Below are 16,923 nucleotides of genomic sequence, written 5' to 3' on the forward strand. Positions count from 1 at the left end.
TTAATACAAATTTATTTCAGAAAACTTGGAAAGAAATAAAAGGAAAAATCTACACTATATTTAGAGGTTACTCTTGTTACCATTTTTGTGTATATCCTTGAAGAAAACAACTTAAGACAATATCTAGGTCAAACTACGCATGATGTTTTCTAACCAAACAGGATATAATTAATAAAAGCTGTTATAGCATTGTCATTAGAGACCTGGGCTATCAAATCATAGTGCCTGGGCAAAGCTTGGATCCCCCAGTGATACTTGGACATGTTACCTCCCATTTCTGCCTCAGTGTTCTCATCTTAAAATGGGATAATACCTGTACCTATATTGGTTAAATGAGATAATTCATGTAACTGCTTAGCATACTGGTAAGTGATTAATAAGTTTATTAATACCAAATACATGGTGTTTAGACTGTTAGGGCCAGGGTGGCTCAAAGGCTTATCTTCTGTAATCCTCCTCATTTTATAGGTACAGGAACAGAGACACAGGGAAGTGACTTGCTTGCTGTTGCACAGCTAATTTTTAAAAGATCCCAATAAGTCCTTGTTCCCTCTCTGCCCACATGCCATCTTATGAGGCATTCCTTGATTCCTTGCCTCCCCTCCCCCTACTTTGGACCACATTAGTCTTTTTTTGTGTTCACATAACCCTTTGTACAAACTTCTTCTATAGTGCAAATATAGATTTGTATTTGTTTTTTACTTTTGTCTCTTCCAGTAGTCTGTGACTTCTTCAACTTTGGCTAATCTTTCAACTTTGTATCTTCAGAACCAAACTATTCAACAACTCAACAACTATTAAATGGTCAGGTTTTTAAATGAATGTGTTATGAATAGTAGGGGGGAAAGGCTAAAAAGTAGTAAAATAGTGTCCAAATCATGGAAAAGAATAAGTCTGATATATGTTATGTCATTCATTCATCTCACAAGTATTTAGCAAGCACTTATTTTGTTCCAGTCACTAGGCCAGTGCAGGGGATTCAGTGAAGTGCAGGACAGACTCATCCATTTCTTTATAGAGCTTACAATAAAGACAATGGAGAAAACAGACAAAAAACAATGAATTACATGCTATGCTTTTTACTGGGTTGAGTGTTACAAAGGAGAATGAAGAGTGCCAGGGGAGCCAAAAACAGGGAAACTTAGCTCAACAGAGTGGAGGGAGATCAGGAAAGGCTCTTCTGAGGATGTGATGGGTAAGACTAGGATGAGAATGAGTTAGCCAGATAAAAGGAAGATTGGGGATGTAGGTGTGGAAATCACATGTGCAAAGGCCTTGTTTCATCCTAGGAATTTAAGGAAGATCAGGGTAGCAGAGGATAAAGCTGAGAATGGTAGGATGGGCAGAGACCAGATTCTGGGGAGCTTTGTAGATCTTATTTAAGATTTTTACTTTTAGCCTAAGAGCAATGGAAAACCTCTCTAATAGCTTGCTTAACTCATAGTGCATACTTTTAGGGAGACATTGAGATAGTAACAAAGAGTAACCCTGATATTAAGAGACCTAAATTTGTATCATGTTTGGAATTTTTAGTTCAAAAAGGAAAAAAGAAAGGATTTATATGCTATATGAAGAAATGCTATGTGCAAGAGGAAGTAAATTTGTTTTGTGTCACTACAGAAGGCAAATCCAAGACTAGTATGTAGATGTCCAAGGAGGCAGAATTTTAGACACAGCTTCCTAACCCCTTGAATTTGATCAGGAACAGAGTGGGCTTCCTAAGGGATGGTGAACAGGAGGAGGTGTGCAGGCAGAGCCTGCAAGCACCACTGTGTCAGAGAACCTGTAACAGGAAATCCTGCACATGGTGGTGGTGACCTTATAGGCATTTTTATGCTCCAAGATTCTGTGAATCAGGTGAAATCTGTACATTGTATACCATCTTGTAAATGATCCAACAGACATAAAACTTGACTTTATCTCTTTGTTTAATCTGAAGATTCCATAAACTTGAGACTTTGTAAAAAGTAATTTGTAAAATGAAATAGGTTGGTACTTTTATTAATGTTAAGTATTTCTAATATTGTATTATTGTATTACTGAATTGCTTATATAAAGGAATGCTTGTGGTTGACAGGAACAAAGAACTCTTGTTATTGGCAGGTTAGTCTGAAGCTGACAGCCATGGCAAGCCCATGTAGAAAGGAAGTCACTGTTTCAAGCAAAGAGGAAAGAAATATTCTAAGAGAAACCAAAATTCCAGAATAATAAGCACTGGCTGCTCAAGGGATGTTTTTATATTTTGTATAAATTGAAAAAGAAAATAAAACTGGCTATTTCTTCTAGAGGGAGTTTGGGCATCATGCATTTGTATTATGGAAGTAAAAAGCAACAGGCAAAAAAAATTTATTTAAATCTAGTATTTTTATAGCCTATAATCAGCGATCAGGAGGGGAATTGAAAGGCAAGGAGAGTTGGAAATAATTGTGATGGGAGTGATGAATGGAGCAGAATTCTCATTTGGAATTGGATCCACGAGTAGGAATTGTCTCCAAACCATGTGAATCTACAGGAGCAGCATGAAGATAGAGGATGACAGAGATCCAAGCCCTCTATGATACAGCAGTAATGAAGGTTTTTTGCCTCCTAGATATAAGCTAGGACATGCTTTCCCAATTCTTTCTCCCATGTGTAGTCAACTGACTTGGGTTACTGGTAGAGAGAAAATACTCATTCTTTCCTCTGCTCCATTCTTCTCCTGTTAATGTATTTGTAGGGATATGAATTGACTTAGCTTGTACATTTTAGAAGGTAGGTTCTCTTTTCCCCCTTAAAACCAACAATTTGTTTGCATTCAACCCAAAGTATGTTTTTACCTTCTTAGTCCTCACTGTCTTTTTGGTTACTTTGACAGTAAAGATGGATAGAGAGGTTTAGTAAGATGAATGAGCTGAGATTTATGTCTTTTCTTTTTTCTTTTCTTTTCCCCTCCCTCCCCCCCCCCCACCTACTCCCCCTCTCCTTCCCCCACCTTTCTTCTTTCTTTTTTTTATCTTGTGTGTGTGATTGATACTGAGTCAAAAAATCTGATTGCAAACCCTAAACTGTTGCTTGACATATGGGGCATAATGATCTCTGCAGGAAGAGATGCAATTCTGTGGGCAGTCAGGCTTCACTCTAAGGTCTGTCTTCATGGACTAATGCATCTCTTGTTGATCTTTCCTTTTGGGAACAACAAAGCAAGCAAAGGCTACCAAAAGAAAATACCAAGCATCCAGTGAGGCTCCCCCAGTGAAACGGAGTAATGAAACCTCATTTCTCCTAGCCAAGAAAACTAGTATTGAAGAAACTCAAAGGACTTTTAAGGGGAAGGCACAGAAAGCATTTTCTCCGAAGAGGTATTTGTCTAGCACAAGTGATATAAACCAGGAGGAGACATCGTGCATTAAGACTTCATCTTTGTTTAAAAACAATCCAGAAATTCCAGAACTCCACAGGTATGTCCAGGTGCAGATGCACTTCAGAAATAAAAGGCATTAAGTATATTCTGTTTTTTCTCTGCCGGAACTGATGCCTGGGTTTTTGTTCATCATTTGCAGACCTGTAGTAAAGCAGGTGCAAGAAAAGGTGTTTACTTCAGATGCTTTTCATGAACTGGACCTCCATCCACATTTAGTAAGTATTTATGTTTTACATCTTTTTTTTCTTCTTCCTTTTTTTTTTTGGTGTGTTTATTTCTTCAGAATATCTGAAATGACAGTTTCAGGAAAAGAAACTAAGAATGGAGAATGGTTATTTCTACTCCAAGTCACTTGAATGACCTCACATTGATACGTTATTCTTCTAGAACAGTTTAAGTGTGTTTAGGTTATTTTTCACTACATCTTGACAGTTAGAAAAACACTAGACTTTCTTCACCTATAGTGTGGTATTGAACTGGAACGTCAATTATTGGACTTAAAATAGCTTCTCATTACTGTATAGATATGGCATTGAAGCCATTCTGGGCAGCAGATGTCACAGTGCCCATAGAGGAAACTGAACTGGCATCTTACTGTTAAGGAAAGTCTGTACTTGTGGTGAATTGAAGGAAAAAGAGGCTATTTTAACATGCATTTTCTACAAACAAGTACATATTTGTTTTTTACCATGAATGAGTTTTCTGACTGAAATGAATAAGGAGCAAAAAATACATTCACTTTTAGGTAGTCCTGATTTTTTTGTTCATACAGTCATGGTTTATATACCTCTTCTTTAAGTTAGGTTCCAAAGCTTGTTTTCTCTCCTATGGGTTAGAGCAGGGTTTCTCAACCTTGGCACTATTTACATTTTAGTCTGGGTAACTCTTTGTTGTGAGAGCCTGTCCTGGGCATTGTAGGATGTTTAGCAGATCAGCTGTTCTACCCACTAAATGCCAGTAATACCTCCCAACACCTCTCTCCAGTTCTGACAACCAAAACTGTCTCCAGATATTGTTACATGTTGCCTGAATTAAGGGAAGAATCACCCCCAGTTGAAAACAACTGGATTAAAGGAACTTAATTTTAGCATGATAGCCAGTTTTATCCCAATATTTTCTCCTTTTCTGTGCCTTTATTTCCATGAAATACATTTTTTACCCAAAAAAAATTGACAAGGAAAAATATGTGTTTTCTCTTTTAGATTTCCACAATAAACACAGTCCTAAAAATGTCTAGTATGACCAGGTAAGCGTTCCAGGCTAACCTTGATTACTTAGGGTTCAGGTAGGTATAACGAGATGAAACTTAAATTGGATGACAGAGCAACTTTGTGTCTCAGCATTAGAAAAGAATACTAGGTTACTGACCAGCAAGTTGTCAACATATCACTTAGCTACTCAGTTTCCCCATCTATTAAACGGAGAGCCTTGGTCTCCATTCAGTTTTGTTCTTCTCTCTAAAACTCTAAGCAATGTCCAGTCTACATAACATACCACTGTTGTCTGTGCATCCCTGAAAATAATTTGCCCAAAATATAGAATTTATCCTGACTTTGAATCTATCAAAAGGACAGAAGTAAATATTTGGTTGAAAATAATGGGATACTGAAATTTTTAAAAAAATGTTAACAGTGATGACTCTTAGAAAATAGAGTAGTAAAATGTGTGAGGGAGAGCTGAATTTCCTCTTTGACTACGTATACTCTGGTACATTTTAATTTTGGCAACTTTTTACTTTATAAGTAAAAGTAAGAATATTGAAGAATAAATAAGGACCCCCACACACAACTTTTTAAAAAATTAGTTTAGTCAAATGGCTTACTTCTGACTTGCCTCACCATCTTCAGTTGAGTTCCAGAAATTTAGCTGAGGTTTATACTTCACCAAAAGTTTCTCAGCACTTTCACTTGAATTCTTAGGTAACTTCTAAAGTAGCAGATGACAAAGTTATGGGGCAGTTTTTTGTCTACCTTATGTCTTTGTCTATAAACATAACTTACTAACGTATTATAGATAAATATGTCTCCTTCTTTTTGTGCGGCCCAAGTGTTCAGAAGCAAAGTATTCCTGCATTGCTGGAAGGCAGAGATGCTCTTGTGAGATCCCAAACAGGTTCAGGTCAGTGATCATTTAATTTTCTGCGCTTCTTCTCTTGGTATTCAGGCCCACTGTTATGTACTAAGGTGTCTATTTTTGTGGTCGTGGTTCCTTCATTTTGTTTGGGGAAAGGGAATCTGTGCTTGCTTTTGATTAGAGCGTTGAATTTGTTCACACAGTGAAAGAAAGGAAACAATTGGTACTACCATGATCAGGAATAATTAGGAAATAGGTACTGCTATCATTCCTAGGAACCTATTTCAAGGCTTTGCCACGTCCCACCCTCTGTGGCCAAAGCTCCCATCCTCACTCTAGTGGGGGGATGAATGTTTTCTTTTGGTATATAAACAGAGTTCTGGCATGCACACCCTCTGATCAGATGCCATTCATTTTGCTTGGATACAGAAAACTATTTTTGCTGAGTTCCACATAGGTCTGGGCTGGCCCTTCTGACCCTCTTGTGTCTTTAATGGCAGATCAGCTATTCTTCACTCCCACCAGCCTAGACACCATCCAGGAAGGCAGAAACCCAAGTTTTTGCCACTTTTGGTTTCTTTTTGGCTTTTAGAGGCTACCTCTAGGGTTCAAACTGAGTCACAGCAGCACCTACATAGGACATTTAATTGACTATTGAAGTTCCTCTGAGAGGTTAAGGAGAACTTCAGAGAGTTTCCTAGCTTCTGGATAGAACCATCAAGGTGAGCTTTTGTGTAATTTGGGAAATGTATTGTTGGGTCCCTTGTTAGATGAATGGAGGAGCTAAAACTTCAGGATTTTTACAAGTACTGATTTATAGAACAAAATTAGGAATTAAAATATTATAAGTTTGTTTATATCTTTAAGTTTTAACACTGAAGATAAACCAACTTTAATTCATTAAATTGAAACTTTCCTTTTTTATTTCCTTAAGGGAATAAACTGTTGGGCTAAAGCTTTATAAATGTGCATTTTATTTTCTAGATGTTTAATGAAAGTTTATACCCATGTTTCATGGCATCATATCTGACTACAGAAATTAAAGCACAATTTGAAAGCCAAAAAAAAAAAAAACCCAAAAAACAAAACATTAAGAGTTACAGAAGACAGACTAATTCTTATTTTATGTATATGTTTTCTGAGGCTCCAGGGCTGGGGATTGACCCTGGGACTTCATATATGGGAAGCTGGCAGTTAACCACTGAGCTATACCAGCTCCCCACAGATTAATTTGTTTTTCACCTCTCAGATATGGGATATGAGCTTTTTCTTTCCCCAGAATCCAATGCCAAAGATAGAAGTGTTTCCTTTATGGCCTTTGCTTTTCTTACATTCTTTTCTTAGGTCGATTTTAATTATTTTTATACTTTTTTAAAGGTAAAACTCTTGCCTATTGCATCCCTATGGTTCAGTCTCTTCAAGCAAGGAAATCAAAAATCCAGGTGAGTATAACATGTTTTTCTGTTACTATTTATGGTATTCAAACTGAACTGTAAAACTGAAATGTAGCAGTAATGTGGGACTAAAAGAATATATTTTCACTTAGTATTGTGTTTTTACCTTCTTTTAATCATTTATTGGATGAACATACTTCGTCTAAAACCTGGGCCCACAGTGGAATAGAATAAATATATTTCACAATCATCGTAGTAGGTAGAGTAGGGAAAATCTGAACATGCTCCTCATGTGTCAGTCACTGTGCTGATTACTTTGCATGTGTTATCTTGATTCTTTAATTCCCCCTCCCTTCCTCTGAGATGTAGGTATTGCTGTTTAAAACCCCAATTTTACAAGGAGAAATGGAGGCTTAGAAAAGTTAAACAATTTGCAAAGGTCACGTGATGAGTCATGGTGGAACTGGATTTCCACCTCAGTTCTATTTGACTCCAGAAACCGAATTCACTTTGTGTCTTGATTTTATGGTGAAGGTTAGTTACTGGCACTTGTGCTTTATAGAGACCTTGTCTCTTTGTCTTCTCTAGTTCCCAGCATGGAATTATTATTACTCAATATCTCAAAATGATGGCAATTATGCTTTGATCTTGAGTCTGTGTGATGAATCACTTGAAGAATTAAATTCTCTCCTCTCATAACTTCCAATGTGTTGTTTACTTGTGATCTGGAAGGCTAAACATCTTATTTAAAGCAGTGGTTTATCTTGATAGTAGATATTTAAAATACCTAATTAGTGACTTTGACATTTGGGCTGCCTTTTCTTTAACATAATTAGAATTTATCTTTAGCTGTAAAAAAGATTTATTTGGTACCTGGGCTAAAGGAGCTAAAATTGGGTTCCTTGGGTTCCTTAGGGGGCTAATTTTACCATATTCCGTGGGCATAACCTTCATCACAAACTGCAGCCCACAATCCCACAAATAATGCTCTGATTATTCTCAGTTGAGAAGAAAGGTGAGACTGAAAATAGCAAGTGGGTGCAATAAACAGATGAGATATAATTGATTACAGTTTGGATATGCAAAGTTAGATGTATGAAGCTTACCTAATACTTAAGTGACAAAATAATGATGGTGTTTAATTATAACTCATACAGTAAAACAAGTATCTATGAGTTCAAACTGAAGTAAATGAATAATTGAATGAATAAATAAACAGGGAGGAAGGGAAAGCCCTTCCTTATAGTAGAATTTCAGTGAACAAATGTAGAAGAAATGATGGAAATAGAAAATCACCGTTCACTAAAATGTAACTAATATTGTTACATTACAATATTAATGTAATATTGTAACACTAATATTATAATGTAATATATTGTTATAATATTAATGTTACAAATGTAACAGTAATATTGCTTCATTCAAGACTCATCATGGATGCTAAAATTTGTAGGTGAAAGAATAATGAAAAACTGGGTATTTCCATAGTCTCAAAGTACCTCCCCACAAGATACTTTTTACTTACAAAGGGGAAAACGATAACTTGCCACCTTCATCATTTGACCAGAGTTGGCCTCATGTGCCTCCTGACAGGATGCTCTGAAGGGGACAACATCATATCTGTGGCTTTATGCCAGAGAAAGGAATAACCTGACTTTAATCATCAGTGACCATCAGAAAATCCAAATTGAGGAACATTCTACAAAATAACTAGCCAGTCACTCTCCAAAGTGTCAAGGTCATAAAAGACAAAGACCAAAGAACTGTCCCATTTTAAAGTCTGAAATTATTTCAAAAGGAATAGATTTTTTTAAAATGTTACTCAGTTAAAAGAAACCCTATGTGAAAATCAAATGATGGAACCTTGTGTAGCCATTGAAGGTGGTTTTTTTTTTTCAATTACTGTCTATGAACTTGACCAAGGATTCTTGCTATGTTAAGTAAATTAGTTTTCTCTGAAGTGGAAGAGTAAGGATTTTTGTTGTTTCCTAAAGGTGACTGATTTTTTTTTCATTAAGATCTTTAATGTGAGATAATTCAAGTACAGTGCTTAGCATTATTCCTAATATATAGTAAGAGATAAATGAATATAAATTATTACAATAATGTAGTAAAATAGTTGCATCCACTTACTTATTCCAAGAGAACCTGTTGCTAATAGAGGTTTTTTTCTTTATGTAAGGTTAGAGAATTTGGAATTTTTGAGCTGGAATGGGTCCTGGGGTTCTAGCCCAATTCTCGTTCCATAGTTCTGTGGGCTGAGAGAAAAATTAGATGACATACGTAAGGGCATGGGTAGCACTACTCAACTCCTGGGTCTGTATTGACTTGCAGTAAATTATTTTATCCCTCTGTGCCTCACTGCTGTCATCTGTGGCATGGGGATAATAGCAGTACTTATTTCCTAGGGTTGTGATTAGAATTAGGTGTGAAGTGTTGAGAACTGAGACCTAGCCCCTGGTGATAGTACAGCTCATTAAGTGATAGCTGTCATCATCCTCAACAAGGCCACGTGGCTAATTTAAAGGACTATGATTTAATTTGTTTATATTCAGAACCATTAACAAGTTGTGTATTTGTTTTTATTTGCTCAGTTTTTAAAAAATTTTGGTTAACAGCTCATTCTAGTAAAGCTGTTTTCCAACCCCCGAATTAATTCACTTATTTCAAGTAATATTCTCTGTAAAATAGAATATAATATGATTTGACCTATAAAAAACACCTGGAGGGAGCAGCAAATTCAGAGTTTCCAAAAGATTCTTAAATTGGGTGATAGAATAAGAATGGACTGTTTTTCTGTTTTCATTCTTTCAGTTATTTTGACTCTGATTTTTTTTTTAACATCATAGCCATCCTTCTTCACTCACATCCACCCTGCGAGGAATTGATTTTTTTTTCTTCTTCTCTGTGTAGTAACACCTTTTGAAATGTCAGAATCTCCTAACGTCACACAGTGGCACGATGATACTGTTGTACTAACATGTTTACCGTTCCTAGCCTCAGCTTCAGTGTTGTCTCAGAAAGTTGATGTTGAGTACAGAGAACTCTAGTTTGAATTCCAAATCCCTTTCTCCTCTGGGTAAATGTTTCCTATGCAAAACATGAAAACTATACTTGTAAATGAATTTGCTGTTAAATCTGAGCTGAGCTTCTGCACTAACATTGTTTTGATTCATTCCGTAAGCGCCTGTAAGCACTTTGAGTGTGCAGGGCACCATTGCCTAAAGGGCCTTTATCAGAATGCTTTGTTTTCTCTTTGTTTTTATTAGTAGTCCTATTAAATATAATGTCTATATTAAGTGATTTGGAAGAGTGCCAAAAAATATTTAGTGAAAAATAATTCTGCTCCGTATTTGCCCCTAGTCTCACAGTATCCCTTCCATACTGCAGTGGTCATGATTACCAGTCTCCTACATCCTTCTAGAGATATTCTTTGTATATCAAGATTCCCTTTCCGCCATTGAAGGGTTTTTGTGTTTTGTTTTGTTTTCCTCTCTCCCCTTCCCCGCCACCCCCCCAAGTTGTCTGCTCTCTCTGTCCATTCGCTGTGTGTTCTTCTGTGTTCACTTGTATTCTTGTCAGCGGCATCGGGAATCTGTGTCTCTTTTTGTTGCATCATCTTGCTACATCAGCTCTCCATGTGTACAGCGCCACTCCTGGGCAGGCTGCACTTTTTTCACACTGGGTGACTCTCCTTACAGGGCGTACTCCTTGCGCGTGGCACTGCCCTACATGGGGGACACCCTCGCGTGGCACAGCACTCCTTGCGCACATTAGCACTGTGCGTGGGCCAGCTCACCACACGGGTCAGGAGGTCCTGGGTTTGAACCCCAGACCTCCCATATGGTAGGCAGACGCTCTATCCATTAGCTAAATCCACTTTCCTCTGTTTTGTGTTTAATACATACAGTTTCGCTTATCATGCATGCTGTTCTGTGCCTTACTTTTGTTTACTTAATATGTTTTGGGGATGGTTTCTTATCAGTACCATATGGAACTGCTTTGTTCTTTTTAATGGCTGCCTAATGTTCCAGTCTATGTACCATCAATTATTAGCTATCCCTGTATTGGTAGAATTTACATTATGACCCATAGTTTGCCATATACTGGCAAATATTCCACAGTCTATAAACTATTCTAAAACTTCTTTATGCACACGTAGGAGTGTATCTTTGGGAGAAATTCCTGTAAGTAGAATTTGCATTCTTTTGATTCATAATACCAAATTAACCTCCAAAGGGGTTATACCAATTTGCATTTCCCCCGACGACATACAGGGGTTCCTGTTTGCCCATTTTTTTGTATTTTCTAACTTTCTATGTTGGAATCTCTTGATTTTTTAAATTTTTGTTTATTGATTTACATTCAGCTACCTGACTGGATTTTTTGTTTGTGATACATTTCCAGTTGATTCTCTTAAGATTGTTTTTTTTTTTTTTTTTGGACAAAATAATATCACCTGCCAATAATGGTATTTTTACTTCCTGACCCATTTTTTATATTGGATTTCTTGCTCTTGTCTTGATTACATGGGCCAGAATCTCTAGAACAGTGTTTTTTGTTTTGTTTTGTTTTGTTTTGTTCTTTCTAATTCTTTTTTTTTTAATTTCTCTCCCCTCTCCCCACCCCACCCCCCAGTTGTCTGTTCTCTGTGCCCATTTGCTGTATGTTCTTCTGTGTCTACTTGTGTTCTTGTCAGCGGCACCGGGAATCTGTGTCTCTTTTTGTTGGGTCATCTTACTGAGTCAGCTCTCTGTGTGTGCAGCCCCACTCCTGGGCAGGCTGCACTTTTGTCACATGAGGCACACTCCTTGCGCATGGGGCACTGCGAGTGGGCCAGTTCATCACACGGGTCAGGAAGCCCTGAGTTTGGACCTTGGACCTCCCATGTGGTAGGTGGATGCTCTATCCATTGAGGCAGATTCGCTTAGAACATGTTAAGTATTAATGTGGGTGGTGAGCATTCTTGCCTTGACCCTTTTTTTTTTGAGAATGTTTCTAATGTTTTACACCTGGCCCCTTGTCTTGAGTCCCATGGCATTCATTCATCCTGCTTACGGCATTTCTTTGCTTCCTTGTCCACAGCGCAGTGACGGTCCCTATGCTCTGGTACTTGTGCCAACAAGGGAGGTAAGCACTCTCACTCTCAGGGTGCGTGTAAGCAAGCACTTTCAGTAATACCCTGTGGGATTTAAAAGTGGTTTTGCTGTTTTTCTACCTGCTCACAAACTACTTTACACTCCTTTCCTTTGACTGGGAACCATCCTTTTGGTCTATATCAAGGAGAAAATTCAAACGCTCTTTGAAAATCCAAAGTTAAGTATGGAAAAGCATTATCCTGGTGTCTAAAAACTAATGACACTATAAATTTCTGACTCTTTCAAAGAACTTAGCAACTTAATTAAAAGATAAAAGCAAATGGCTCTGAAAATGAATATTTCTTTAAGATAATGCTACCAGAAATTGTACTTGTTCCCGAAAGTTAAGCTTCTTAATATTTTTTTTCCTCAGGGGAAATCTCTTCTATCTGATCTATTTTATTTGCCTACAATGGCAATTCCAGATTAGGGTGTCTATTTTCTATATCAAATGCTAATCACTTTGCAGAGAATTGATCATGGAGATGGAGGTTTCTGTTCAGCCTTTTATACAGCCTGTGGTGTCCTATCTTAGCTCAGTTCAACGAAGGAGCAGGCATGGAAGCTATTTAAATTTTTATGGCAGCAAACTTTCTACTTCCTTGGGATGTTTCATGAATACTAAACATGTGAAAACTGTGTATATCCTTGGATAAAGGGATTCTGTAAAGGCTTTTTTGATAGTTATTGATTATAACCTACATTAATTTTCACTTTCTCTGGTATCCACTGGGTTTGTTGGTTTGGATTTTGTTTTTCATAAACTTGGGGGAATGACCGTCTCTCATTTTTCAGGTACTGCTCTACCCTGGCATATTCTTTGGATCCATTCATATTGTTTTTAAAGCAGAGTTCCCAAAGGTTAACCTGCCGCATCACTATTCTAGTTACTCCTTCATACATAGCTACATTCTTTCTCTTTCTAAAGAAAACCAAATCCAGGTGACTTTGTTTTATTTTCTTCTACCTTTGTGCACCATAGACTTGTACTTTTCTGTGTGGCACTCTGGGAGTTTGAGCCAGCAGAGGGAGCACAAAACATTATTTTTGTATATGTCCAAGAAATAGATGTGATATCTTTACCCTCATTTCCCCTAACTGTTGGATTTCAGAACAATTCTAACAACAGGATTTTCTTAACTTGTAAGTTAAGGTCTAAGTTTGGAATCTATTCACTTTGCATTGTCTTAATAAAAAAAGAAAGGAAGGAAGGACCCTGCTCATCATCTATAACTTCTAATGTTTACAGCTGGCTCTACAAAGCTTTGACACTGTCCAGAAACTGCTTAAGGTAAGGCAAGCCACGAGTTCAGTTATATCTTTTATTTTGACTTTTTGAAGAAAGAGAAATATACTGTGGTCTTTTCTTAATTTTCAAAGAGCTAGGGATTACTCATCTCCCCCTATTGCCTGAATGTCTGTTCTCTCAATAGGTACAGTTTGAAGGTTTTTTTAACTGACATAAGTCTTACTAAGTATTGATTTCTAGCCTAGCTAGATTACTAGTATTTCATGAACTTACAGGTCTGAAAAGCCCGTTATAGGCACTAACAAGCCACATAGAGTGACTCACAGGTACAACCATAAAGTGATCCAGAGGAAAGCAACTTAAAATGCTGCAAATAGAGTTTGTTTAAGAAAGAAGGGAAGACTTCAGAGTCAAAGTCTGCCCACTCACCAAATTACATCAAGAACTGATCTATACTTTCTTTTTCAATTGGGTGGGAGAAGTGAAGGAATATGTATGGGTTTTATATTAATCTAAAAAAGAAAAAAGAAGAAACAATAAACTTAACTGAAATGTGTTTGCAATAATGCAAGCTACATGAAGAAAGTCAGAGAAGCTACCTGAGTCAGTTAAAAAAAAAACTCCCATTTTTCTCTTAGAGTACTGGAAACTAGTTATATAGCTATGATTCAAGTATTGCTGATACGTGTAACCATGGGTGTGGGAATGCCTAGAAATCAAGTCTGCCCACAATAACATTGCATACAGTGAAAAGTCTGAATCCTTCCTCTTCATTTGTTTTAGAAAAAGAGAATTTAGAATCAGTTTCTCTTTTCAGTAAAGAATACTTCTCTTTGATTTTGGTTTATTGTCTTTCTGTAGCCATTTACCTGGATTGTGCCTGGACTATTAATGGGAGGAGAGAAGAGAAAATCAGAAAAGGCCAGGTAGAAGGAGTTTTGTTTGTTTTTCATTTCTTTTTTAATCTGTCCTTTCTTCCTTTTGAATAACACATGGTACTTTTCAACTTGGAGTGCGTCTTGTCTTGGGCACTGCTGCCCAAACCTGGTGCATAGGAACAGAGTAAATCAGTGGGGATTGTTCACTTCTATGCAGTGCTATGTTTTTAAATATTGATGAACCTACAATCGCGGTTCCTTCTGATGAGGTTAGTAACAATGCTCATTACCTTCTTAACCCCTATCTACCCAATACCATGCAGTCTCCCTTGTTTAATATATATATATATATATATTTTTTTTTTAAGATTTATTTATTTATTTAATTCCCCCGCTTCCCCGGTTGTCTGTTCTCTGTGTCTATTTGCTGCGTCTTGTTTCTTTGTCCGCTTCTGTTATCATCAGTGGCACGGGAAGTGTGGGCGGCGCCATTCCTGGGCAGGCTGCACTCTCCTTCGCGCTGGGCGGCTCTCCTCACAGGCGCACTCCCTGTGCGTGGGGCTCCCCCATGCCGGGGACATCCTCGGGTGGCAGGGCACTCCCCGCACATCAGCACTGCGCATGGGCCAGCTCCACACGGGTCAAGGAGGTCCGGGGTTTGAACCACGGACCTCCCATGTGGCGGACCTCCCATGTGGCAGACGGACGCCCTAACCACTGGGCCAAGTCTGCCGCCCCTTGTTTAATATATGATGCACCACTGAGAGTTTGGGGTTTTATTGTTTGGTTTTACACAAACTGAATCATAAAGTATACATGCTGTTTTACAACTTGCTTTTTATATTCAAATACATTGGTTCTTAATTTTGCATTAGAACTCATAACAGGTGTCAGTAGAAAATGGTTGCAACAAGTAAATCCCAAATTGTCTGCATTCTTTTTTTTTAAGGCGGTATTGGGGATTGAACCAGTACCTCATACTTGGGAAGCAGGCATTCAACCATGGAGCTATATCTGCTCCCTGATGAGAGTTGGCTTTTTATTTTCTTTGTTTTTAGGAATTCCCAGGGATCGAATCCAGGATCTCATACATGGAAAGGAGGTGCTCAACTGCTTGAGTTACATCCATTACCCTCTGCATTTTTTTTTTTTATTCTTTTAAAAATGCTTTTATCATATTATAGCTTAATGATTAATAGTAACTTCTAACTATACATGTAGTCTGTAACTGAGGGGTAGATATTAAAAGTTGAAGCCCAAAAGTATTGGTTAGGATTAGATTAGCTGTAAATAACAACAACAAAAAGCAGTGGCATAGACAGTATAGAAGATTTCCTTTTGCTTTTGCCTTTAAGAAGTCTGATGATAGCTGGTCCAGGGCTGGCAGGATGTTCCACACTCTCAGACTCCAGGCTCCTTCTGTCTTTTTGCACCTCTGGATGAGAGGCTTCCACTTTCAAGATACCTTATAGTCTTATTGGCTGGAGTTCCAGACATTTCATCTGTTTTCCTCTCCATAGTAACAAAGATGGTCATGCCTCTTCCCTCTAAAGTTGGTTTCTAGGAGTGACCTACTCCCTTTATCCTTTTATCCCATTGCTAGAACATAGGTGTGTGACTAAACTGCAAGGAACACTAAAACTTGGGGATTTTTATTACTATGGAATAATTGAATAAAGGATGTTTGGAGAGTAAGAAATTACATTTATTGTACATAATCTACAGGGCTAAGCTAGACCCATTGATTAGAGGTTACAAAAAGGGTTTGGTTTAAGAAGAAATGTTCTAGCAATTAGAGCAGATTGGCGTGGGATAACTGACTCAGGGAAGAAGTTCTCTAGTACAGAAGCCTTCAAGAATAGGATAGGTGACTGTCTATCTGCAGTGTTCTAGAAAGGATCAGATAAAGAGCACTGGATTATGTAATTAAGATTCCTTTTAAAGTTAAGGTTTTATGATTTTCACAAAATTTCAGATCTTAACAATTACATTCTATAGTAGAGGAAAATTTTACAGTTCAAGAGTATCTTCCTATCTGTCTTTATGTTTTTTCGTGATTTCAAGCTTTGACACATTTGTGCTGTACATGAATCTGTCTCCTTTGCCATTCCTGTATCTTCTATTAATATAGCCCTATTTGGTTTACTTTCTTAATGTTATATTCTCTTTAACAGACTTCGCAAAGGAATAAATATACTTATATCAACTCCTGGACGTCTGGTAGATCATATAAAGTCCACAAAGAACATTCATTTTAGTAGGATACAGTGGCTGATTTTGGATGAAGCAGACAGGTGAGCCTTGTCCAAGAAGCTTGCTTGAATGGTTGAAGGAAAGGACTATTTCTGCTGACTTCATTTCAACTCCTGTAGTCTTTAAGAATCACATTTATTTTTCACATATAATAAAATTCCTCTCTTGAACCACAGAATATTGGATTTGGGTTTTGAAAAGGACATCACAATGATACTCAATGCTTTAAATGCAGAATGCCAGAAACGACAGAACATCTTGCTATCAGCAACACTCACAGAAGGTGAGTTGGAAAAAAGTGATGGGGATCTTTGTTTTTAATGAAGAGCAAACATCAACATTGTTTGCCAGCAGTACCTCTCAACCTCGGGGATGGCGGATGGGAGCATGTGTCACTAGAAGACTGCTTTTTAAACATCCTATACTCCCAGTCATCCAATCTTCCATTCATCCAAGACTGATATATTTCCCACAGCTTAGAGGGAAAAGGCAGGTCCCAGATCAGATCCAGAACCATCTCAGGAAAAGTGAGTAGTAC

General features: G+C 37.6%; 1 protein-coding gene across 2 annotated transcripts in view; it reads left to right on the forward strand.

The window, feature by feature from the left end:
* Positions 1 to 16,923, forward strand: part of DDX31 (DEAD-box helicase 31) — a 79,624-nt gene that overhangs the window by 2,431 nt on the left and 60,270 nt on the right. For both annotated transcript variants that reach the window (XM_004485234.5, XM_071216874.1), the window contains exons 2-11: positions 3,181 to 3,437; positions 3,540 to 3,615; positions 4,603 to 4,646; positions 5,448 to 5,518; positions 6,851 to 6,915; positions 11,953 to 11,997; positions 13,255 to 13,296; positions 14,116 to 14,180; positions 16,307 to 16,426; positions 16,562 to 16,668. In XM_004485234.5, the coding sequence (XP_004485291.4) occupies positions 3,181 to 3,437; positions 3,540 to 3,615; positions 4,603 to 4,646; positions 5,448 to 5,518; positions 6,851 to 6,915; positions 11,953 to 11,997; positions 13,255 to 13,296; positions 14,116 to 14,180; positions 16,307 to 16,426; positions 16,562 to 16,668 (892 nt within the window). The remainder of the gene's footprint in view (positions 1 to 3,180; positions 3,438 to 3,539; positions 3,616 to 4,602; positions 4,647 to 5,447; positions 5,519 to 6,850; positions 6,916 to 11,952; positions 11,998 to 13,254; positions 13,297 to 14,115; positions 14,181 to 16,306; positions 16,427 to 16,561; positions 16,669 to 16,923) is intronic.

Source organism: Dasypus novemcinctus, chromosome 8 (assembly GCF_030445035.2).
Source record: "Dasypus novemcinctus isolate mDasNov1 chromosome 8, mDasNov1.1.hap2, whole genome shotgun sequence".
Lineage (NCBI taxonomy): Eukaryota > Metazoa > Chordata > Mammalia > Cingulata > Dasypodidae > Dasypus > Dasypus novemcinctus.